This window comes from Apus apus, chromosome 14 (assembly GCF_020740795.1).
Source record: "Apus apus isolate bApuApu2 chromosome 14, bApuApu2.pri.cur, whole genome shotgun sequence".
In the NCBI taxonomy this organism is placed as follows: domain Eukaryota; kingdom Metazoa; phylum Chordata; class Aves; order Apodiformes; family Apodidae; genus Apus; species Apus apus.
In genome coordinates this window covers 14,090,120-14,115,542 of record NC_067295.1, presented here as the reverse complement: position 1 = coordinate 14,115,542, position 25,423 = coordinate 14,090,120, and the positions used below count along the sequence as shown (strand labels likewise).

Genomic DNA, 25,423 nt, shown 5'->3' with positions numbered 1-25,423 from the left:
GCGCCGGAACTGACGTCACCCGCGCGACGGTAACCAAGGAGACCGGCAAACCGGGGGCGCGGCCTGGCCCGGCCCGGCCTGATTTAGCCGCGGCACCCGCCGCTCTTTGAGGGGGGATTTTGCTCCTGGGTTTCTCCTGAGTCTGGTGCCTGCCGAGGCACGGCGCACGGCTCTGCTCCCTCGGTGGGGAGAGCTCGTCAGTTGAGCCCCAACGCCGCGTTACCTCAGCGCGGGAGAGGGCAATGTTTTTGCAGAAATACTATGAAATAGGTAAGAGGCGAAATAGGACGTTACTTTTTTTTCCGCTACGAAACTAAAGTGAAGTGTTTTAGTGGTAGGTTCAGACTTCTGAGTATATAAGGGGGAGGCCTGCCACAAATTGGAGCAACAAGTCTGGGATGCGTGGTGGGAACTGCTTGGAAAAGTTCATGTTCCCTGAAAGGGAAGCAAGGCTAGACCTGTAATTAAACACTTTGGATGTATACGTCCTCTGAAATAAATACATTCTAGAATTAATTGACTGCCTGAGCAGTAGCAATTCACAAAAATAATCCTGCCTTTCAGCTTCTGCCCCTGAACTGACTTCCTTGTCAACTCTTAGATTATAAACTCATTATAACACATGCCTTCTATTTTTAGTATTTTTAGGCCCTTCAGTACATTGTGAAGGGTTCTGAAAAATAAGTAAAACAAGTAATGTTTGCTCTGTTCTTCAGGAACTTTATTTACTGTACTGACAATTTTATGCTTTGTTGAGGGAGGGACTTTTCAGTTTGTAGCATTCATGTCTCCTGAGAGTGCAAACCCAGTGAAACTCTCTAGTAAATAAGTTCTGTACTTCACTGTGACAATTATATTCTCTTTTTAGCTTTTTATTAAGGACATGGTGACTGACTTTGATGAAAAACATGATGAATACTTAATATCCCTTCAGCAGAGAAACCGGTAAGATAAGGAATCGTTGCCACCATTGGGTAACTTGATCTCTCTGGTGTACTGTCTAGAGTAGTATCTAATATCAGCAGTTGTGAATATTAGTTTAAAAACTTGATTTTGATGCACAGTCTGACTTGCTGTGTCTTAAAGCATTCAGGTGATTCTTTTTTCCTCCCTTTGTTTGCTAAGTACATCAAAGTTGTTATTAAGAGAGGAGATCACAATGTTTCTTCAGCACACCTTAAAATATAGATTTATTAATAAAACAGTTACTGTTTCCATGGCTTTTCTTTATATAGCAAGAGGTTCTAGAGTCAGAAGTAACAGTCAGCTCACACTGTGTGGGGATGTTGCTATGAGGCAAGATTTTGTCAGAAATGCAGGCAAAACTTGCTGAAGTTAAATGTGCAAAGTCAGGTTCTGTTAAGGTGGGAAATAAGGACATGTTTGAAACATTTATTTTTATTCATGTGAACCTTCCTGCTCGAGTCCTTGTACCCACAAAGATGAACTCCACAGGTTAGTTCTGAAGGGTCTGTGGAACTTGCTGGAGTTTCTCCTCTACCACAAGCAGTAAGATTTTTACTCAAATCCTATAACAAATGGAATTGTTTGGTGAAAAGACAAAAAGACAAAAAACCCCACAACCTACAAAAGCCACAGCTGTGTTAGCAGAACAGCTAATTTTTGTGTGAATAGTCTCCTAAAGAACTTTTAGGAAAGGATAAAACCAGGTTTTTAATGATTGAAACTAAACTTTAAGTATCTGGCATCTCTAACTGCATGATTGATTGGGGATTCCCCCCTCAAGTTTCAAAACACAATTTCTTTCTTTTCTTTTCTTTTCTTTTCTTTTCTTTCTTTTCTTTCTTTTCTTTCTTTTCTTTCTTTTCTTTCTTTTCTTTCTTTTCTTTCTTTTCTTTCTTTTCTTTCTTTTCTTTCTTTTCTTTCTTTTCTTTCTTTTCTTTCTTTTCTTTCTTTTCTTTCTTTTCTTTCTTTTCTTTCTTTTCTTTCTTTTCTTTCTTTTCTTTCCCTTCTTTTCTTTCTTTTCTTTCATCTTAAAAACACCTCAACCCTTTTTGAGCTTTTTGAAATTCTAAGTAAAACTCTTAAATATTTTCCAGAAGAATGGTTAAATGCCAAGTGGAAAAAACAATGTGAAGTCATGGAATGGTTTGGGTTGGAAGGGAACTTTAAGATCATCTAGATCCAACCTAAATCTCCCCTCTGGCAGTTTTTATCCATTCCCCCTTGTCCCCTTGCTACAAACCCTTGTAAAAAGTGAAATGAGAGACAATATAGAAAAAAGATTTCAGAAGAGAGAGGTTGGGTGAAACTCATACAAGGATTCCAGAACAGGGCCTTGTCCTGGAAGCCATGTGCTGAAGTGTTTGAACTTTGAACATAGTTTTAAGCTTTTGTGACATTGTGTGTCTTTGTATTGATTGCTAATCTGACCACCTGTATACGTCCTACCTAAGGATTGTTTTCCTTTCTACTTCAGGCTCCTGAGATGTCTGAAAAGGAGGGATCCCATACAAATCAAACTGGAGCAGCTGGAACAAGGATTTTCTCTGTACCTGAATGGAGCTAATTCGGAGCGGAGAAAGTGCCGCAGAAAAACCATCTCACGTGGCTGCCTGAACAGTGAGGCAAAGACCACCAGGACAAACAGTGAGTTACATCAGAGTTTTACAGAGGTTGCAGCCTATAACTATTTGAAATTTTTACTCATCAGAGCTGTAATTCAGCTGGTGAGGTTACTGGTGATGTGGAGACAGCAGCATTTGAGCTTGGTGGAACGGAATTCCATGGGACACTTCCACTGGGGTATTTAAGCTGGGTGTATGTAAGGAATGGTCTCTGCAACACCCTATAAATTTCTCAGTTGATCCCTAGCTAATTCCAAACTTCAATTTCCTCACCTCTCCATTTGTTAAACAGTTATAACTGAAACTAGAGGATTAGAAACGTATAGAAATTGCCAGTGTAAAATAGCAGTATATCTTTGATATATAAAACCATTAATAGGCTTTAAAATCTGATGGACTTCAATGTTACCTAAGTCTGCTGTCCTGTAGGTAAATGGCAGTTGATGACATAGACTGTAATCAAATTATATCCAGTAATAGCTGCATTAAGCTCATAAAGTACGTTTAAGCTATAACAGTCATATTGAAAAGACAGCTAATCTTCATTTAAATATTTGAAGTAAAGAAACTCTACCATTTTCTGCCAGTGATTAGCTGCCTTTATTTAAAACGTGTATTTTATTTCTAATTTAAGTCTGTCAATCATAGAGAGCAATGTAGTGACAGGAATAATTTTGCATATATGAAGTTATAAAGTAGGAGGTTACTGGCCTTCCAATCTATTTAGCATAATGAAAGGCAGGTTGATTTCCCTAAATCCCTGGGTACCAACCTTAGTCTGTTATCCTCACCTGAGCTACAACCAGTCTGTCACAAGTATATTTTTAAGCTGCTGCTATGTAGATAGTATTTACTTAAGCTTTTTTTTGCCACTTAAAAATGAATACAGAGTTTAAAAAGTTACTGAATATGATAATTGATTATGATTGAAAGTTTATTAACCTCAACAATACTGGAAACTAACATTTCTGAAACCTTTAGGTAGATAAAGAGGGTATAGGTTTTGTCAGCACCTGTAACAGGAGCCTGTCAAGAGGAATTTCCTCTTAAAGTTCTGCTTGCAGTTGTGATCTGTAAGCTTAACCAAAGCTGTTTGGTTTTTGGTAATGGTCACTTGTTGCCATTTGATTCAGTTCAGGTTGAATACTTCAGCTTGTCTTTCAGACCTTCAAAGACTTCAGTGACATTCTCTGTTCCTTCCTCAGCTCCATCAACTTAGAGACAGGTGCATTTTCTCTGCAAAAGAGAACTCTCTTTTGCTGTTTCTTAGCTATCCAGTGTTGTTATTTTAAACACGTGTAGCTGCAGGGAAAGGCATCAACTAAATCTTCAGCCTGTCATTTTAATTCTTCCATTTGATTTTACCACTGGAGTCCAAACTAGGAGTCATTGGGGATCTGGATGAGCCTCTTGCCTAGGTGTAGTACCTTAGCAATTTTGTGGTCTGTTTCATTTCTAGGCATTTCTTCTCCATGATTGAATACGTTTTTACTTACAGAAATTATTTCTAGCTGAGATACAGCACTGAATTATCTTCCTTCTCCATTTCCCATGGAGTTATTGCATCATTTATTACTCCTAAAGCATCCAATCATCTATAGGATTGGTCTTCACTGCAAAATTAGCAGTGTGTGATTCTTAATAACACAGAATGGGCTCTTTGTGCTTCCTAAAGGTGTCATCATAAATCTGTTTGGACTATTTTCTTTGTCTTTGTTCCCTCAGAGTAATTAATGATAATAGTGATGGATAAAATTTTTACACTGAGGGTTGGTCAGTGAGTTCAAATAAGGTAGTGAAGCTGGTCTCTAGGTACTCTGTGCTTTCTTTGCGTGTATAACCCAGATGTAGGTTCACAAGCAAGTGGCTTAAGGGTGTCATGGAGTCTGCTTTGATTATGGCTAATATTTTGATAATATACTACTCAGTTCTTGGCCACTAGAACAGGCACAGTCATCTCAGGTCTCCAAAACAATGACACCAATGGGCCTGTTTTGTGTGCCCAAACATGTAATGTTTGGTATTCACATCCCATCCATCCCATTAGAAGGATGTTTTTGTTCTAAAGTAATGTTTGTAGCTCAGCTGCATCAGCTTCTGCCTGGATTTGAATTACTATTTTTCCTGGTTTAGAGAGACCTGGTCACGTGAATCTATCAAAAAAAACTCAATTCCAAGAACCAAATACTCAGCAGTGGTAGCATAAGTCCTACCTGCCCCCTTGTCCTACTGACATTTGAGGGGCCTTCTGGGCAGTTGCTTAGAAGTGATGGGCTGCTTAGGAAGTGGAAGATGCTTCCAGTTCTGTCCGAAAGCAGTGCCTGAATCAGACCATGCTTCTAGCATTGTCATATCAAGGCAGTTCACTCTCAGTGCCAGCAGATCCCCATAGTAATCAGCACCAGTGCTAACAAGTGCCAAAGTATTTCTGGAGTTCCTTAGGAATAGCCTAATGGAGCAGCAGGAGCTCTAGTTGGAAGGGCTGTTTGCCAAACAAGGTATTATAGATCTTGTTTATTCCATGGAGCAGACCTTTCCTTTCCTCCTCTGTTCTTACTCCTGTTTCAGGCCTAAGAGACAGATACTTTGTGCTGAAGCAATTGAACAGCATCATGTTCTTGCTCTGTCATTTTATGATCACCCTGAACTGACAAAAGCATATCCTGTTCTACCAACATGGTCCTACCCTGTGCCTGTTCTTCCTACCTGCTTGTACCAGCCTATGTGCAATCTCATGGTGAACCAGATTGCACAAGTGACTACAATTTAAAGTAATCTTTCTTTTAGTTGTTCCTCAGTTATTGAGAGTTGTAGTGAGCAACCTGATCTAATTTAGAAGCAAGCCTGGCTTTGAATGGAAAGTTGGACTAGGTGACTTACAGAAGTTCATTCCAAACTAAATCTTTTTGTGATTCTGTGACCTTTGCAGGAGAACTCTGCTTCTTTTATTGGTAGTGCCAGTTTCTCCTGACTTAGGGTGACCATTAAATTACGGCTTAAAGAAAAAAGGTTTTGCATCAGCTGTTTTTTCTCCACTGAGAAAAAATGGAAGCTTTAAATCTGTCTTGGATATAGGAAATGAGATGCCTTTATTTAGGATGCTATTGAGAGTGTTGGTGATGTCCTTGCTCCATTAAGGATGCTAGTGTGACCTGGTGTTTGTCTGTTTGTTGTAATCAAAACATCCTCTCAAAAATCCATTGTTTGAACCTTTTGTTCTGCTTGACCATACATAGAATTTTTGCAGAAGTTCTGGAACCAGCTCTTTCTTCCCTTAGATATGAAGTAAAATGATTGTCCTTAATTTATGAGTTGTAAATGAAGAATCCTTCTCTGCACAGTGTCTTAAATACCTAATATATCCTTTTCAATCTGCCCATACTTTGCATTTGCTTAGTTTGAGAGTAAATATACACAATTCCTTTGTAAACTCAGCGTATCTCCTGTTGTTCCCTGGGACCCTGCCCATCAGAGTCTGCCTTCAGTAGTGTTGGCTCTGGGCTCAGCTGGCTTCCTAAGACAGCTCACTGCCTGCCCAGCTGGGAGTGAGAATGGTGTGCACCCCTCTTCTAGAATACATTTCTGTACTTTCAAATCAATGAATGTGAGGCTTCACTGGCTCTTAAGCTAGTGTATCTTTAAATAATTTATTCCCTTGGATACACCTGCTGAAGACTGTCCCTGAAGAGGTTCAAAACTCCTGCTACTAATACACAGCCAGCCAGCATTAGGAGTGGAATCATGTATTTTCAGTTGTTGATACCATTCCTATGTCAAAGACTTACTGTTCTGTCCTCATCTGGAGGAAACAAAAGAACATGAACTGAGGTATATATTGCCAAATACTGCATTTCTATTTTCTGTCTTCTAATTCTTGTCTCTCTGTTCTGAAAAAGCAACCCAGCTAGAAGAGTTGCAAGAAAGCAGCACACAGACTGCACCAAGCAAAACACAACGCAGAGGTTGGCTTCAGGTAAAAGGCAGTTTCAAAAAAATACATTTTTGAGCTAATTCTTAGATTGTAAACCGAGAAATTGCTTGCAACTAGTAGATCGTGGGTACTGTCAGGACTCTTGTAGAATCTGAGTCTTGTCCCATCAGTGAACAAATATACTCGAGGCTGGAGTCACAGCAGTATGAGCATCTCCAGCAGAGCACCTTTGCTAGTTCACTTCTCAATCACGTGTCTAGAAATAGCCTAGATTTATTGAGCCCTGCTATGTTGTCTTTCCAGCAGATACCAGGGTTTTTAAAGTACCCCATAAAGACCAGGATCTTTGAACTTGCAGTTCAGCTGGGTTGGTTGTTTGGTTGGGTTTTTTTGAGTAAAGTCTCATCTGTTCTTCCTGATGAGCAGGTCTATAGCAGATACCCACAATGACCAGCACTCATACTGGTCTGACCAGCATGATCAATGAGGTCATAGCCCTGTAACTGGATAGAAGTTTCTAATCCCTCCTGTTCATTCCCCATGTGTTTGTTCTCCCTCAGTGTAGATGCATTTCAGAGAGGTATCCAAGCATGTTGGTTCCATGCGTGGTCTCAAGTTGCACCAGGAAAGGTTTAGATTTCATGTTAGAAGAAACTCCTTCACTGAAAGGATAATTAACTACTGGAATAGGCTGCCCAGGGAGGTGATTGAATCACCATCCCTGGAGGTGTTTAGGAACATGGCTTAAGCACTGGATTTGGTAGACTTAGGTTAATGGTTGGTAGAGTTAGGTTATGGTTGGACTCTCTGATCTTAAAGGTCTTTTCCAACCAGAACAATTCTGTGATTCCCCAGAAGAGGCTTGAGTTTATTTCCCATAAGGCTGTTCCACTGATACTTCTTTACGTCCCTCCAGCTGTTTTGTTGATTGCTGTGTCCCTACTCCTATTGCTTTTTCACTTACCGAGTGAGGTGAGGGGGTGAGCCCTGATGGGCACTCACTTCGGTGCCAAATGCTGGGCCTTACCCACTCTGGGGACAGGAGCAGCAGCTGGGGAGTGTGGCTGGGGCAGTTAAACCATAATGCAAGGGCCCCAAGGTGAGCTGAAAGAGAACAGAAAACTTCCATGGAACAAAGGGAAAAAGTTGCTTGATCTAGATATTGTTATGTAAAGTGTGATGATTATTCTTTTTGTACTGCTGGTAGCAGAAAAAAAAAGTCTTAACTTCCTGGAATGCTTTTTTTTTTTTTTTTTTAACAGAAAACTGTGGAGATTAAAACAGAAACGGGGTCTAAACTCCGCATCAAACCTCCTTGTGAGTACTCTGAGGATTTTGAACCTTATGAAAGCTTGAGTGTGGAGACAAATGGTGACACTCCTCTGCACCACCCCCAGGTACAACTGGCATTTGCCTTTTGTTGTGCGTGGTAGTGTCAGCTGCAGTGTGAACGGGCTCAGGTATCACTCTCGACCCGAGCAGCAGACCCAGCGTTTCTTTCACTAGAAGCTTTCACATGGATGAGATACAACCTGAGGAGAAAAACGACATGAAAACGTTGGCAACTCTCATTTCAGTGGCAGTACGTTAAGCCCTGAATTCAGGAGGCACGGTGGGACGGAGGCACCGTGCCCGCTTCCAGCTGCAGCAGCTCGAGGCTGCTTCCCGCCCTTCCCGCCGCGCCTCAGGGCCCCGCGGCGCCGCAGGGAAACCGTGTGGTGGGGTAAAAGGGGCAGAAAACGGGGCCCGGGAGCCGGGACTGAGCGAAACGGGAAGAAACAAGCCCCGGCCAGCCCCCAGGGGAGAGCAGGAGGAGGGCGCCTCGGCAGAGATGGTGCTGCATTCCCGGGAGAGATCCCGACAGGGCAGGCGTTTTCCTGCAGCCCCTGGGGAAGGCCCCGGGCTAGAGCAGGGAAAAATATGAGGAGAAAGGAGCAGCGGAGAAGTTAGGAGCTGTTTTGAGCTGGCTGCAGCCCCCCATTCTCCATCCCCTCGCTCTCAGTGGGAAGAGGTAGAGGAGTCAAGGATGGAAGAGGGAGGTAACTCTTTCAGTTCACTCAGTGGTTGTCCCCATGAATGTCCCTCCTGCCTGTCAGGTTACAGAAAGCTTAAGCGACTTTTGTCTGGTTTTAGGTTAGTTTCTGAATAGTAAGTGCTGAAATTGTTGCATGTAATTTTCCTACCGAGCAAAAGTCAGAGTAAAGCTTTAAAAATGCAATCAACACAGTTGCTTTCCATCAAGGGTTGTTACTGTTGTGACTCAGTTGTTTGACAGTTCAGTCTTCCATTTGTTTAGTTACTGCAGTTTGTTCTAGCACACTTCACAACTTCCTTGTCCTTAAGAAAATGAATAAATGAACAAAAAATTGTGAATGTTTTTCTGCCTAACCAATTAATGACATTATTTAAGCTTTTCTGGGTAGTAGAATAGCAGCTATGTATGAAACTGGACAGATCTTGTCACTGACATCAGATAAACTTCCCAAGCATTTTTCCCTAGCTCGCATCTTTCTACCTTTCCTATATTAGTTTAGAGCTTGGAATTTTTATTTGCTCTACAAGCCAGTAACTTGTTGTACAGCAATGGATATCTATAATAATTTTTGTGAAAGTGGTAAGCTAATAATTTTAAACCAAACCCCTTCTTTTCTTTGCATCTCAGATGGAATTTTGGTTTTCCTGAAGCCATAATGTGTTTTCTTGAATGTCTTGTTGCAAAGCAGATGTCATGAGGTTTCAAACTGAAAGAAAGACTGTACAATTCCTTCTCAAATAGCTAGAAGTATTAGTCCTGACTGTGATAAAGACATGCTCAGTATCTAGCCTCAGGTTCCTTATAGACCCTCTTTTGAACCTCAGTTTGCCTGCTCTTTGCAATATGTTTCTGTCAACATGGAATTCCTGACAAGTGTAATCTGTTGCAGAAGAGCAGCTTGAAGCTTTCATTGCAAGCCAAACATGCTGTCACAGTTCATTTGTACCTAAGATAGCTTCAGGTTTTCATTTTACTTATACAGTTTGCTTACATATACTTACCTTAAAACCGTAATACCAAAAACTAGGGAAAAAAGACATTTAAGATCTCCAAGGCCTTTTTCAGTCATAAAACCAAGGCTCTCTAGCATCATCTGTGCTGTTTGTGTCATATGCTGAGAGAAGTAGGGCATTTTTTTCTGCAGTACATTTGAAAATAGATTCATTTTTTGCATAAAAACCTGTTACGGTGTGTCCAATTAAAAAAACCTCTGTGCAAATCGGAAGCTTAGTCTATGAGACTACATCACTTTTCTACTGTATTTTGAAGTACAGATATCTACAAGACAGGACTGTAATCATCTATTCAATTACTTAAAAGTTGCTGTTACATTAACTTTGCAGTCTCACAAAGGCATTAGACAGTCTGGATTGCAACTGGTTTTCAAATGGCAAACCAAAAAGTATTGTCATCTGTGTGAACCTGGAAAAATATATTCCCTTGCCCTTTCTATTACTTATCTCCTGTTTGTAACTTATTCCTGAAAACTGTTTTGCACATAAAAATTCCTTGGCTTACAGAATTTTTCTGCAAGGAACAGAGGAGCCATAGGATGATTTTCCCTTACAAATCCTCATCAGAGGAGTGAAGATAAGATATAGGAATCTGAATTTTTTTAGCTGCCTCATGTGTCTGAGTTAATGAGAAGATTTTTCTTTCTTTGAGGAGAGGAAGAAGCAGCTACATTGCTTAATTTTAAAGTACTTGTTTGAGCTTTACTGATAAATCTGTTTGAATTGTAGCAGAAATTGAGAAGAAGCTTGCACCTCAGCGTGGAAGAGAAAAGGATGGAAGAAGACGCTCTTAGTGATGATTCTGGCTCTGTTGAAGAGGATGTGTTTTCAGAACAGTCTTCTACTGAGGAAACCACTGCAAGCTTTGGAGGTTTCCAGCTGCATAGCAGTAGATCAGTGCAGAAAGAAACTTCTGAACATCAGGGCGCTGGGGGTTGCTCTCGCCTTGCTTCTGGTGCCCTTACTGTGTTGGGGTTCAACGAAGATCAGCATAGTAAGTCTCTGTGTATTATCCACTGCTACAGTATTGTAATAACTCTTTGAGAGCATTATTTTAAGGGAAAGGCTGCTGGTTAATCATAATCAACTTTATACTCTCATGAGTGTTCATGCTGTTCAGCAAACCTGTTGTTTTAATTTCCTGATCTGGGGGTCTTGCATCCTCTCACTACTATGTTAAATGTTTTGCAAAGACCAAGAGATGGCCCTGGTTAATGCACTTGGATCACCAGGCGGAGACACTTAAACTAAGATTGTCTCAGAGTGTCTGTGAGATTTCTCAAGAGATTATTATTTGTTTAATATGTTTTTGAACTGGTTTTGCATTGATCCAGGCAGCCAAATCTTCCCAGTCTCTGCTTCTTTAATTTCATGTTGTGGGTACTGGATACCTACATTCAAAGCATGTGCTCCTCCTCCCTGATTAAAGATACATTAATTAGAGAAAACAAATTTATCTGGCTATGAGCAACTTTTTTGTCAGGTCTTCTCCTTTGGAGACCTCAATAACCAAACCCCAAATCAGTCACCAGGTCTGAAATATGTTTAGCTTCTTAAAGTAGAAACTTTGGGCAGAAATCAGACTTGGACCTACATTCAGTATTTCTCAGAATTCCCTCCCCACCCATTTCAGGTACATTCATTGGTTTTAGTTTTTTGTTTTCTTTTCCTCATTAATTCCTTAACTTCAGAGGAACAACCTTGGAACAAATTGAGTAAAGGATTGTTCCTCATTACCAGGGGGTGGGAGGAGTGTGAATGGGGGGAGGTAGCAGAAGAAGAGATAGGAACAAGGGATGGAGCAGCAGTGAGAACAAGATCTTTGGGAGAGTACATGATTATTTTTTTCCACAGAGAAGTTTCAAAGCTGTGATGCAAACACTGGAGGTATTAATTCTCAAATTAAAAAAGTGGAGAAGTACTCTTATGAGCTACACTAGGCAACCTGCTTCCCCTTTGAAGCTTCTAAAGAAGACAAGATTTTAGTCTGTATTTTAAGAATTTATTTTGGTAGAACTATGTTAAGAAGTGACTCAGGACTTCTGGATTATTTTTGCTTTTCTTGATAGTAGTGCAGGTAAATACCTGGTACAGATGAGATCTGTTGGTACCTGGTCATGATATATTATTTTGCTTCACTAAGTCAGTGCAAGCCATGTGTTTGTACTCCTACCTCAACAGAACAATATCAATAGCAGGGAGGGAGGGTGGAGGCTGTTACTTTTACTATGCCAGCATAATTAAAGTGGCAAAATATTAGTCTGTAAGATCCAGTAAATTTTCCCTGGCTGGCTGCTCCTAAGTATCTCTGAAGTTGATTATTTTTGTTCCCTTATTATTTTGCAGAAGTGAAGCCACTTCGAGTTCTCTCAGCAAAACGGAAAGATAATGCTGAAATATACATTCCTGTCAGACCAGTCCTGGTAAAAAATAAAACCACTCGACCACTCTCTGCTGAGTTCTTGCAGCAGGAAAGACATGAAAGAGTTTGTTCTAGTAAGAAATAAGAATACATATATATTGTCAATAAGGAGAGTTTTCATGTTTTTTGTCCCTCTGGCTCAGATGTAATTTCAGTGCACATCTGTCACTGTGATTTTCCTTAACCGTTCTCCCTTTTAAAAAATGTTGTTTTGTTTGTTTGTTTGTTTGTTTGTTTTTCTGTCGGGCTTTTTGATATTGTTTTTACCACCTCAGTGTTTCTACCATCTGCTTGTGAGATAATCCAGAGCCTACATACCTTTAGTCTTTGGCTACATCTTTACTACCTTCCTTCTCTTTTTACTTCCACAGCATAAGATTTTTTTCCTCTCCCTTTCAGTCCTTGTGCTTGCTCTGTTCCCTGCTTTCCTCATGGAAAAGGGAACTAACTTCCCTCTGGTACTAACTGAAGTGTCTTCTCAAAAGTAGTGACTGATGACTTGGTGGAAGATGCTAACACAGTGCACTTCTAACTATCAAGGCATAGTTTTCCACAGCAGATCAGAATGAGCTCTGTTGCTCCTTGAGTCTGAACTTGAATTACACCTTGAACACTGCAGATCAGTCTCCAGTGCTGGGTGGATACACCAGTATCTAGAACCATACTGGAAAATATTTTTCACAGACCGGAGAATACCATTTTGAAGGCACTGCTGCTTGTTGTAGGGATCTGCTTGCTATGGTGTGATCTTTACCTGGGCTAGAAGAAACAACCCCCAAATTTAGGGGCTGAAATCATGGCTTTGGTTTTTATTTCAGCACAGTCCATAATTGAAGAAGTTTGATGAATTTGAGTTTTGTAAGGTTTTAAATGAAGTTTTCAGATTTACCATACCCTGTGGTTCAGACACTCTTCAGAAAAGCAAAATCCAAGCAAGCAATAAAGCTAATGGTTTTGAAAAGTCAAAATAATAGTTTTTTAATTGGCAGAAAATTGAATTGAGGAGAAGAAGCAAAGTCTGTTTGGCTCCAGAATAAATTGTCTTTATAGCTTGTGAGACCCTCAGCCACCATCTGTCTGAGCAGGTGCCTGCTTTGACTGTTTTCCAAAGATGTCTGTAGCATTTTCTCAGGTTATAATAGTGCTTGTTAGAAATGTTTCTGTCCAACTATCACTTTAAACCCTTAATTTCATTTCACAGGGATGGTAGACTTCCTCTGTCCCTGTATATGCAGAGATGACAAATGCTTGATGGAAGTTATCACGAGTGGAGATGATGTGAGGATTAGGCCATGAATGCACTCAAATCTCAATTCAGTTTTAACTTTCCAACTTTTCAGGATAGAGTTCATGTTATGGGCATCCATTGCCATTTTAATCTCCTGCTTAGTAGACCTCGCTGCAGCACTATTCTGCAATATTTTCACTTGATTTTAATTTCTATGCATCTTCAAAAGTCAAAGAAAGAAAGGAGACTGAAGTCCTTAAAATATAAGCACTGTGCTTTTCTTTTGAATATAACCAGTGTGCTTCTCAGATCCTGTATTGCTAAATATTCTTTATTTGCATTAAAATCTGAACAAAGCCAGTACAGAAAATCTCAAAGCATAAAAATTATATTACTAATTTTTCAGTTTTCCTCCTCTTATGATACTGTTTCAGTTGTTGTCTGAAGTAGATGTGACCTGGAATCTTAATATAAAAGCAAACTGGAGTAGTTTGGGCTCACTTGGGATGGTTAGAAGAGCATAGGTGTTTGAAACATCTGATTTAGTTACTGACACAGGGCTTTGCTAGCAGTCTGTAATGTTCCATACTTAAATGTCCAGAAAAATTAATATTCCTTCCTTCTTTTGGTGGCAGGACCATTAAGTCAACCAGAGAGATCACTTTCAGCAGCTCGAAAGACTGTGTGTGAGAAGGATCCTGATCTCTCCGTTTCAGCTGTCATTAAAGCAATGCAAATGGAAAATGAAATCCTGCAGAGACAGCTGCGGAGGCAGAGAACTTCCACAGGCCCTCAGAAGGTACAGCAGCACACAGAAGGGCTGTTCCATCACCTAGCAATGTCCCATGAATTGCACTCTCTTATACATTAAGATTGTGTTTGAATGAATGGTGATGCCTCTTTAAGTGTAATTTAATTTCAGTTATTCTTCCATAGGGTGGTTTTTTTTCCATCTGCTTCCTCAGGATAGCATCCCACAGCTCTCTCCTGATTTCAGGGACCACTGAGCAGCTGACAGACCAGTCACATGATATGTCTTTACATTCACATGCACAGCTGTAGGGCTGTTAGAGCCATTTGCATTCTGGAAGTTCCTTAAAATAATGTGTGATTTCCATGCTAATAAATCCTGCCTTCCTACTGAAGTTATTAATATGGGCACTGTTCCTGTTCATACATGCCCTGCTCTTGGAGCAGAGCTGTCGTGTGCACTGCTGGCTCCTAGTGAGGAAGAGCTTTTTTGCACTGATGTGTATACATCTCTTATCTCCAAAAACCATGTTTAAAAGCTATTAAAAACTCATGAACAAGCAAATCAACAAAAATCCATTCCCTTCTGATTCATGTCAGACTGTTATTCCTCGTTAAAGAATAAGGAGGTGTGCCTTGACAATCCTAGCTAAACTTTGAGCATAATGAATACCTCAGTTCTCCTAAAAAAAAGAAAGCAGATAAAGAAATTTGAGCATAAACTGAATTTTATTAAACTATCTGTTCTGGACAGTGTTCATGGATTCAAAGTCTCCTTCCAGTTGATGTTTAAGAGACTTCTTTTTATAGGAAGGAAAAGAGACATGCCTAAACATTCTTGGGAGTTACTAATTTGAATTCTGAGAGTTTCCAAGACAGCTGACTATTTTAACCTAAGCTGGTGCTCCCTGAAGTTGTGAGTTGATGTTATGGTGACTATGTCCCTCTTATCATCACTGAGCCAACTTTAGATTTCTGGGGAGTTTTGGTTAGGAGCAGAGGTTAAACTGTTCCTATATTACAGGCAAGTACTTTACATATGATTTCACCATCTAGGTCAAGTTTTCAATCTTATTCCTCTTGTTTTTGAGATATTTATGGCTTTATGATGGAGAGAACAAATTCCATTGAATATTCTCAGATAATGTATCTTTCTGCTAACATTAGGACTAATTCTAACATTGTTGTGCTTAAATGAAAAATAATTAAATAATACTTCAAATAGATGTAATTCTACCCTGACACTTGAGATGGAGTTTCAAAAACCCACTGAGTTCTCAGTCTTCAAGCTGACCTAAATAATTTTTCAGAAGTAATTTAATTTTGCAGTTTAATTTTACTTACACATTTAAAGAATTGTGGAACTTGGACTTTGATATTTAAATTTATTACAATGGAGGATTTTTAATACTAAAAAAGTAATTACCTTCTAAGCATTGTAAAGGTCTCTCACTCTTCAAAAATCACAGAAATGGCAGTGACCTAAGAACAGGACTGCCATTCTTCATCTGTCTAGTTCACTGTGCTGAGTATCCTGTCTCTGACAGAAGCTACAAAATTTTTTTTGAGAAGAATAACAAAGGGAGCAGGTTATACTTTAAAAAGCAAGGTACAGGCAGAGAAAAAGCCTGTAGCATTGTAAGACCTGAAGGACTTTTCCTCTGTTTTCTCTTAGCTAGGCACTACTGAGAGTCTTATATTAAAAAAATAAATCGGGGTGAGCAAAGAGCTTCTGGACACAATTAAATGTAAAAACAAGGTACACAGAGTTTGAAGGAGGGCCAGGTATCCTCAGGGGAGTATAGACAAGTGGTCAGAGAAGCAAGGGGTTGGGTAAGGAAGGCCAAAACATGGAGAGATTTGAACCTGGCACGGGATGTTAAGAACAAAAAGAAAGTATATCAGCAATGAGAGGAAGACAAGGGAAACTGTGGGCCTGCTTCAGAAGGAAACTCTAAACCTTGTTGTGCAGGACATAGAGAAGGCTGAGGTGCTCAGTGACTGCTTTGCCTCAGTCTTCACTGGCAAAGGCTCTGGTCACACCATCCAAGTTAAAGAAGGCAAAGGCATAGAGTGTGAAAAGGAAGATCTCCCCACGGGGGTCGAAGAGCAGTTTCTGACCATCTAAAGGTGCACGAGTCCATGGGACCTGACTGGATTCATCCACAGGTCTTGAAGGAACTGGGTGAGGAGGCTGCAGAGCCTCTGTCCATCATATTTGAAAAGTCTTGGCAGTCTGGAGAAATCCTGACTGGAAAAAGGGAAACATAAGTCCCATTTTCAAGAAGGGGAAAATAAGGAAGACCCAGGGAACTATAGACCAGTAAGTCTCACCTCTGGGCCTAGCAAGATTATGGTGCAGCTCCTCCTGGAGGCTCTACTAAGGCATGTGGAAAACCAGGGGCTGATTGGTGACAGCCAACACTGCTTCACCAAGGGCAAATCCTGCCTAGCTAACTTAGTGGCCTTTTACAATGGGGTCGTGGCATCAGTGGACAGAGGAAGAGCAACCAATGTCATCTACCTGGACCTGTGCAAAGGTTTTGACGCTGTCCTGCATGACATCCTGGTATCAAAACTGTGACAGTATGCATTGGATGGATGGACCATTCGTTGGGTAAGGAACTGCCTGAATGGTTGCACTCAAAGAGTGCAAAGAGCTCAAACAGCTCCAAGCTCAGCTCTTTCATTGCAAATCAAGACTAGTTCTATTAAATGGACTTCATGTCAGTACAGAATTAGAGTTTAGCTAAGGTTGGCAGAGATCACAGCTGGGCCCAAACTCAAATTTTTTTCCAGAGATGCAGACTGCTACTGTCTGGTATGTAGAGAACAATATAAATGAAGCTTGTTCATCTTTGTCTTACACAGAAGGAATTTTCTGTTTCATCTGCTACTTCTGCAGTGGCTGAACCCACAGAAGAAAGCCAGGCAAGGGCTGCAGTCACCAAAGCTATTGAGAGCTTTTGTCCTTTTGGAAGCAGGTATGTACGTTTCCTTTAAGGCTAGCTTCCTTTCTGGAAGGAGTATTTTCCAGTACAGTGCCAGGTGTAGTGTGACACCACTACACCTGATAATCTTTAGATACCAGAGGTATCATGCAAGTGGTAGCAAATCAGGGAGACGGTTCCAGCCTTCAAGCCAGACTCTGTAAATCAGGGAACTGTCAACATCTCCCTCTGCTTGTCTATTACCTTTATACTACGTTCTCAGACTGCCTCAGAACTAGCAGAGAACTGGAGCCCAGTCTTTTAACCAAACTCAGTGAATCTAAGGTGGGATGCTGCAACAGTTGTCATTCGTTGTGGGGATACATGGGATTCTTCTGGGGGGGGTGTGTGTTCATCCTGTCATCTCTTCACCAACAAATCTACTTCTAAAACACACAAGAACTGTGAGGAAACAACACATAAATGAGTATGTGTATTTCAGACAACAGAAGAAACTTGTGAAAGTTCTTCAGGAACCTGAGAGCCATTCTGCCTGTGATAAGGACTTGGTCCTCTCTGATGACAAAGCTGAGATAGATTCCGTGTTGCGAGAGAAGGTTTGTGTGTATAGGCACTGTAACTGTTGCTTCCCAGTGTTACTGAAATAAAAATGCAATGAATGATCCGTAGGCCACTGGTTCTGCCCACGCCAACCAAAACCCCTGGCAGGGTAAGAGAAGAGAATATTTCACTGTTCTTTTGTTGATCAGAATGACAAAGGAATCTGGCAAAGAGTGGAAAGCTGTTTTCTCCTTATGCTTTAGGGTCACTGGAATCTAGAAGGGTAATAAGTTATCTTCTTTTACCTTGCCTTAGATTTTCTGCCCCACTTCATGTGGGGCACAATCAGTGAAACCCAGAGTCATTGAATGTCATCCAGATAGCCTTGAGTTTACAAGCTTTTTGCATCTGACTCAACAGTCTTAAAAATCTTTATTTTGTTCCACATTTTATTGTTTTATCACTTATGTTTATACCATATTTCATTTCGGCCCAGGTGACAACCACTATGGAAGTATGTGATGCCATTTATGTGACTATGGAACTTCTTTCTAACTGGGGAGATCCAGTACATGTGGGCCTGAGCAAGGTGGAATTCTTTGATTTATGCAACAAAAAGATATTTGTGTCTCCTCATGATGTGGACATTCGAAATGCTGACAGCCCAGGGGATTTGTGCTGCTTGGTCAATAACAGCTTCAAAGTAAGACAGCTTAGTCCTGGATGTGAAAATTTCTCATTAGAATATTTCTTTAATATTCCATCACTAGCTTTTTGTTTAGAAACATGATTGCATTTGGAACCTGACTTGCATAACAACTATCTGATCATTCAAAAAATAGAAATATTTCTACAGTATGTCTGCTGAGAACCTGAAGTAATTCTTGTGATCTGAAGGTATAAGAGCTTGCTGACTTCTTCCAGTTATTAATAAGAATTTAGGTAAACTGAGGAAGAATACATGCTTATTTTCTCTTGTCCCCTTGCTATCCTTTTACCTAGGGAAGAATTATAGAAGAATGTGTAGGTAGGTAGTTTTGAACAAAAGATACAGAAAAAATGTGTGGCATGGTAGAAGTATTTCATGGCTTTTCTGTGAGACAGTAAGATGAGGAGACATAGAGTCCTTACATACTAAAGAAAATGGGCAAAAGACAAGAACTGGAGTGAAATCCTGTTCCTGCTGAAGAGGTTAGCAAATGTCCACAGCCCTTCATACAGCCATAATTTCACTTGTGCTGCACATTCACTGTGTGTCCTTTGCACCATGGGCCTTCAGAATTAGGATTCTAGTAAAAATTAGTGTGATTTTAGTGGATGAGAATACTAAATGATTGACTTAGTATATTAAATATATAATTTATAAGTCGTTTTATGCTAGTGCTACTTTTCTGGTGGCAGGGTGAATGGGAATAGAAAGAGAGCAAATATGCAACATTTTGAAATTTAGTTGAAGATCAGTATGGAGCATTATTTCTAGACAAGTATTTTTACTTGAAACATCTTTCTTACTGTCTCTTGAAAGTTGCAGTTTGGATGCCATATTTACCTATTCTCCTTTATAGGCTGTGCTCTGTGGCAGGTAACACTCACTAGTAGCAGTAACTCCAAACTTTCTAGATAATTATAAATTATGTGGTAATTTATTAATGAATCCATTACAAAGCTGTTATTCTCAGCATTTTTCATGTATTTATATGTCCCATTATTCTTAACTAATGAGGTTTTGTGTTTCATTGATTAATATATTTCTTTGACTTGTGACACTGTAATCTCTCATGAAGCTGAAAGGTGGTATTGCTTCAGGGAAGATGCAATCTGGACAGGGAGTATGGCCTTAGAGTGTAGGTATATAACTGGGCTGAACTCCTTCAGCAGCATTTCCAGTTTGTGTAAATTTCAGATTATACAGGAAAGTTTTTGGGTGTATTAGAAAAAAAACAACAATGAATGAATCTCCAAGCAACTGATATTTTGAACAGAATGAAAACGTACAAAACTTACTTTGTGGAAAACTCACTTTACCATGGTTAAGTGGTATCATTTAGGTGTACCTTTGTCTTTGGGAATAGGCATATGCTTATGCATAGGAATTTTATTAGTTTATTGATTATCTAAGTTCACACCAGAACCTATTGATTTCTAGGGCATCAGGTCTGGACTGGAGAGGTCTGGAGGTGGATTGCTCATCAGATGTCTGCTGTTAGGAAATAATTTTTTTAGGCATTCTCATTCACAATATGACCTCATAACATGATTTAGCTTAGGAGTTGATCCTGAAATTGGGTTCACACTGGTTTGAAGGCTGTCCTTAATTTCTTTGATGTTAAGAGGCTTTCTTCTTTTTTTATATAGAAAGGATTAAACCTGACTGGTACTCTTACAGCTGTTTATGCCCCAAACTGACATTCAAAGCAATAATTGTTCCTCAAAGCTCTTGGAGAGCCCTCTAAGGCAGAGACACAGTGAACAGTCAGAACTTGAAATACAAAGATGACCACTCTGAGAAGTATCTCTTTTCATGATGTCTGTGAACAGACTGGCAGAGCTCTGTCCTTAGCAGCATTAAGCACACACCTGAAGTACTGAGAAGGAAAGTTTTGTAGTTGCTGCCTTCAGGAAAACCTGAAAGACTCACTTCAAATGAAAGGATATGTTAAAATACTGACTGTGTGTACTTACTGTGTGACTATATGTACTGTGTATACTTGAAAATGGAAAGGGAGCTAATTTATCTACTTATCTCAGGTCACTGAAATGTTATCTGTGTGGATTTTTACTTTGTGCCCTCATTTGTCTCTGTTGTGGGGTAACATTCAACATTGAGTATATTAATATTCAGCATTTTGATTTTGAAACTCTTTGCTTCTTTCTGAGCTGCCACACGTCTTTTTCTTCCGTTTCTGAACATGTAGAGGTAACAATTCTAAAGAATGTCCAGAATTAGGCATTCTTTGGTACTTTAAAATGTCTTGATTGTCAGTTGTCTGTAGAGTTCATGTCGGGATTTTCTGTGATACCTTAGAAAATTCTGAGTGTAGAGTCCTAAATATAGCTCTGAGGAATAGATCTGTAAGTGAAATTAGTTGTCTGCAAAGCCTGATTAAGTAGAGGTAGTGAAATAAAATTCTCTAAGATTCCCCTCTTTAGTGTGCAAAACAGAAGTGTAAGCACTTTACGAAATCACAGAGCGATTATTCAGTGTCCATTGTGCTCTGTGATCTCCTCTAGTGCCTGCAAAGCTGATTAATTTGATTAAAATAAACTGGACTTGCTCTGACCCTGCATTACAAAGCATGGCAGGCTGCTTGTCATTTGGAAGCGTGCATATATCTTACTGGGACAGCAGCAGCTGACCTTTATCTAATTGGCAGGCTGTGGTGAGCTGTCTGACAGGCAGGAGAGACGGATTTACTGGTTGGAAATGAGGTTAAGGTTTGGCTCCTAACGTAGTTGATTTGGTGAAATGGTGACTTTTCTAATCTATGTATATTTAGCAGTGGGGTGGTAAGTTAATTAAAATATGCTGCTTTAGGAGAGACAGTATTAGTGACAGTCTGATTGTTCGTGTTTTTAGACTACAAGGGAAAGCCTCTGGATGTGCCCTTTCCATCCACCCATCCAACTTTACTTTGTTATCCGCAATCCCACCCGGTCACATGACTTTGGTATATCCAAGATCAAGATTTGGAATTACAACACAACAACTCCCAGTGTAAGTAGTCTTTTCTCATCTCCTCTGTGTGTGTGCTCTACCTTGCCTAGGGAAACTCAGTTTGATCTTCTTTCCAAAAGCATGAAATAAAAGTAGATGCAATTTTCTTAATAAAATAGGGAGCTAGGAGGGTTCCATGGCTACTGTGAAATTTGCTGTTGTCTTGATTGTAAGTGGGAGCAATATAATGTTTTCTTTGGCACAATGAGCATTTTCATCCAAAGCTACTAAAGTTCTCAAAAGACCTTGCAAAATGCTTACAAATTCTGTCAGTTAATCCTTTACTGTGGTGAGAAAAAGATATAAAGGTAAGTTCATCTTAGTATTCAGGAATTCCAGCTGGTTTATCACAATATAAATAAATGTGTTTAAATACGTGTTTTCTCATGTCTGTGGGGAGGAATAGGCTGCTCAATTTTTGTTTTGGAAAATATACTAACTACGTGTTCATAATAAAATGAGTAATCTAGTCTTTCAAGAGAGACATCTCATGGCAGATGGTCTCTTATTTGTGTGTTTGAATGTCACCATGGAAATTATTCTTGTTTGTATACTGCGGCGTTAAGAAAAAAATCCCAGGTACTGGATCAAAGAGGATTTTCTGTCCTGGATTATAAATAAGAGGCTTTATCCCTCTGGTTTTGCTCTCATCTATGTTCTTATATAAGCACATATGGTAATTAATACATATGGAAGCGGCCATGGAAGGGACAGCTTAGAGAAATTTACTATAACATGATTTATATTTATTTTCTGGTCTTTGATAGCTTTTTCTAGTAAAATCTGGGCTAGAGATTGTTCCATCATCATTAGAGAGTAGGAAAGGGACTGCTGGTTTTGGAGGTAATAGTATGATTTGTTTCCAAACCTGCTGAATACAAGGCAGGAAATACACATAAATGTGTTTTAGCGTTTCAAAGCACTGTTTTTTTAATAAACCACTCTAAGGCAAGCTGTAAAATCCATTAGGAGTATAATCCCATGGATTTTGGTGGCAGTGCAGCAGTCCACACTGACTAAAAAAAATCCCTCCTTATTCTTACGGCGGAAAAATAATATAGACCAGTTCTGCCTAATTCTGTAATTTGTCATGAGGAAGTTTTGACTAAGTACAACCCCAAAATATAATTAGCTAACAATTTTCTTCCTGGTAATGTAAATCTAGAGCCAGATCTGTGTCATTTGTGGTAACCATTTTAACCTCCTTCTTTCTCTCAAAAAGTGAGAGGTGCCCCAGTGTTTCTTAAACAGCAGACAAAAATTTAACTCATGCCATTGCTTCTGGGTTGTTGAGAATGTTTTAGATCTTCAGTCTGGAGGCAGAAATGATATGTCAGAATGAAGCTGTGAAAGTCAGATTACATCATTGTCAGACTCCTTGATCCAGTGTATGACGAGTAGTGTCTCAACAGAGTGTTTCATCTGGCCTTTTTGTTTTTACTTCAGATGAAGTCTATGAAAAAAGAGGTCATTTTTAGTCTGTAAGAACAGATCAAGTGTAAGAGAGGGCAGCCAGTTCTTTTCAGGTTTGTTGGAAACACTCAGGCATTTTGTAAATACTCGCTGCAGCCTTGAAATAGCACTGTTTCTTCATGCTATTAACTCTTTTCCTAAGATCCAATATAACATTTGTTGTGTGTCTTCATAAGTCTGCAAAGGGAATTAATACTTAAAAGCATGGATGTCTTACTTGCTCAGAAATTGGATCATTTTCTCTTTCAAGCAGTTGCCCATATGTCCTGTGTATGTGCCCATGTCCATTCTCTTCAGCTGGAGAATTTTTTCAGTGTTGAATTACTACTGGGGTGCATTGTCTGTATGTAGGCAGCAGCTTTGTTCCAGCTGAGTTAAGTTTGTAGAAGGACTTTTTTGTTTTAGTTCTCATTTTCTGTTGCTCATTCTTTTCCACTCCTCTCTGAGAAGTCAGGAAAAGGCAACTTCAGGTCCTCTCTCCAGGTGTAATTTGTGGAAAAGTGATTATGATTTTAACCTTTGTCCTTTGTGCAAAAGTATCACTGAAATGGCCAGAAATACCATCCCTGTTGCTTCGCTGGAAAGCACTATCCCAGCAGGCACTCCATGCAGGCTGCAGGTGCAGGCTGGGAAGGAACAGCAGGAGAAACAGTAGAACTATTTTCACAGTATCTTCCATTTTTTTCTCTCTGTTGTTGATACCTACTTGTTTATTCTGAGACATTCTGCCATGCTAATTACTCTCTGGGAGGAAAAAAAACTGCCTTGGATGAAGTGTTTGTTTGCAGGGTGGCTTCCTGATGGAATTACTAGCGGAAGGAAGGGATTTCTCCACCCTCCTACTGCTCACAGAGAGTTAAGCAGTGGTGCTAGGGATGTTAACCATTCTGCCAATCTTTCCCACCACTTCTGATCAGTAAGTAGTAGGAACCTCGGATGTGAGGTTATGGGGAATGAAAAAGAGCATTTCTTAGTCCTGTGTCTGCATCTATTTATTCTTTGAGTCCCTGAGATCTGTTTATATTTTTCCTGCCTGAGCCTCAGTCTGCTTAGAGTTTTGGTGCAAGAGATTTTCCTTAGCTGTTTCAGTCCTACTGCACAAACAATGGGTTCTCTGAGCTACCAGCTGTTGTTAATGCCTGTATCTGTTGTCTTAGAAATACCTGTAGCTTTGGCTGGTTCATCTTCATACAGTCCAAACACCACGTTAGGGGAAGCTTAGGTATATTTCTGTAGTTTCATGCAGTTTATATCTGTTCCCAGGTAGAAACACAGAGGTAAGTGTTGAGCATTCGTGACAGCAGTAAAAATTAGGATATTATGTAGAAATGTTGCAGTTATTCCAGATTTGACTATGAATATCCAGTATCTCTGGCATTTAAGGGAGACATTAACAGTCCAGACGTACAAAGATTCATAAAATAACATTACTGGCTCATCCTGATAGTCTTGCTCTTCCCCATCATAATTTCAAGTGAAGCCATGTATTTAGTTTTTAATATATATAATTAATAAAGTGTTTTGATCCCCTGTTAGGTTAATCTAGCATTGTCCTTGTTCAAGAGGAAAAAAAATCCCATGTTTTATGGCCAAATGCGTCAGTACAGGCATGCAGCACTTTATGGTACTCTTGGATTAACACAGGCACCCATGACATAATGGCCAATTAAACTGGGTTTACAGCTGTTCTCTGAGAAGTTACTGAAGGTTATATTTTTCAATCAGGAATGTGTCTTACATTTCCACACCTACTCCTCTACCCCAACTGTAGCTTTCTTGTAATATCTGCATCTTCTTCTCCTTGTGTAGACCTAGAATACATTTTTCTACTCACACATGTTATTTGGAAAGCAGTAGAATGGAAGCTGTAAAGACTTGTAAGCTGTAAAGAGTGCATGTGGGAGTGAGGAACTGGAGACACTTGTACTTGAAGGTGAACAAGTAACTGGTTTATGCTGGGGGTAGAGGAAAACTTAAATCAGTATTCAAGGAGAACTGGCATCCAGGAGATAAAAAATAGGCATGAAACTGAAACTTCTTACTGTCATGGAGAAAGCTGCTCGGTTCCATGAAAACAGAGAAAGAACAGAGTCTTTGAAGACTCCATGTGATGGATGCATTACTGAAATTTAGAAGGCAGAAGGAGATGGATTTTCTCATCATCTGTATTTTCTTTGAAGATACCAGTATTTTTGTCAAGAGGGAGAAAAAGTTAGATGCAACTGATAAAGAGAATAGGAAGAACATTAGTTCCAACTTCAGTGGAATGAAAATACCAGGATTAGTGGGTGTCACAGAAAAGGAGAACCAGAGATAAAGTTGTCTGAGATCAAGGCATTCTATTTCAAAGGCTAGTTAAGCTTGGGGAATAGACTATCAAGGCAGATTATTTTAAAACTATTAAAAACAGATTTCTTCACAATGGTATAGGTTATTTTACTTTCTTCAGTGGAATGAGGTGGACCAGATGATTTTACTTTTATGTCCTTTCTAGCCCTGTATTTCTATAACACTTTATAACTCCTTTTAACTCTAGTGGCTTTAATCTGTGTGGTTGCTGTGGAATATGTAATGAAAGTGGTGAATCTTAAAGATGCTGGAGTAAAATGTGCCCCTGGAATTTATATCCTGATCAAATATAATTTTACTTAATCTAGGCTTTTTTGTTCAAGCTTTTCTAAATGTTTAAGCCTTGTCAGCCAAACTGGTTCATAGCAATTCAAGTCTTTTTATCTAAAATCTTAAATATTCCACAGTATTTTTCAGTTTGAGTTTTT

At 39.6% G+C, this 25,423-nt stretch overlaps 1 protein-coding gene across 3 annotated transcripts in view; it reads left to right on the top strand.

Annotated features, from left to right (window-relative positions):
• Positions 1–82: 82 nt before the first annotated feature.
• KATNIP (katanin interacting protein) overlaps positions 83–25,423 on the top strand; it is a 59,338-nt gene continuing 33,997 nt past the window's right edge. For 2 of the 3 annotated variants that reach the window (XR_007890904.1, XM_051632432.1), the window contains exons 1-12: positions 83–270; positions 869–945; positions 2,441–2,610; positions 6,485–6,561; positions 7,782–7,916; positions 10,297–10,561; positions 11,914–12,063; positions 13,853–14,016; positions 16,839–16,951; positions 17,400–17,514; positions 17,955–18,161; positions 21,036–21,173. Coding sequence is in view for 2 of the 3 variants with exons in the window: in XM_051632432.1 (XP_051488392.1) it covers positions 884–945; positions 2,441–2,610; positions 6,485–6,561; positions 7,782–7,916; positions 10,297–10,561; positions 11,914–12,063; positions 13,853–14,016; positions 16,839–16,951; positions 17,400–17,514; positions 17,955–18,161; positions 21,036–21,173 (1,596 nt within the window). In the remaining variant the exon portion in view is untranslated. The remainder of the gene's footprint in view (positions 271–868; positions 946–2,440; positions 2,611–6,484; positions 6,562–7,781; positions 7,917–10,296; positions 10,562–11,913; positions 12,064–13,852; positions 14,017–16,838; positions 16,952–17,399; positions 17,515–17,954; positions 18,162–21,035; positions 21,174–25,423) is intronic. The other variant, XM_051632433.1, reaches the window with a different exon arrangement.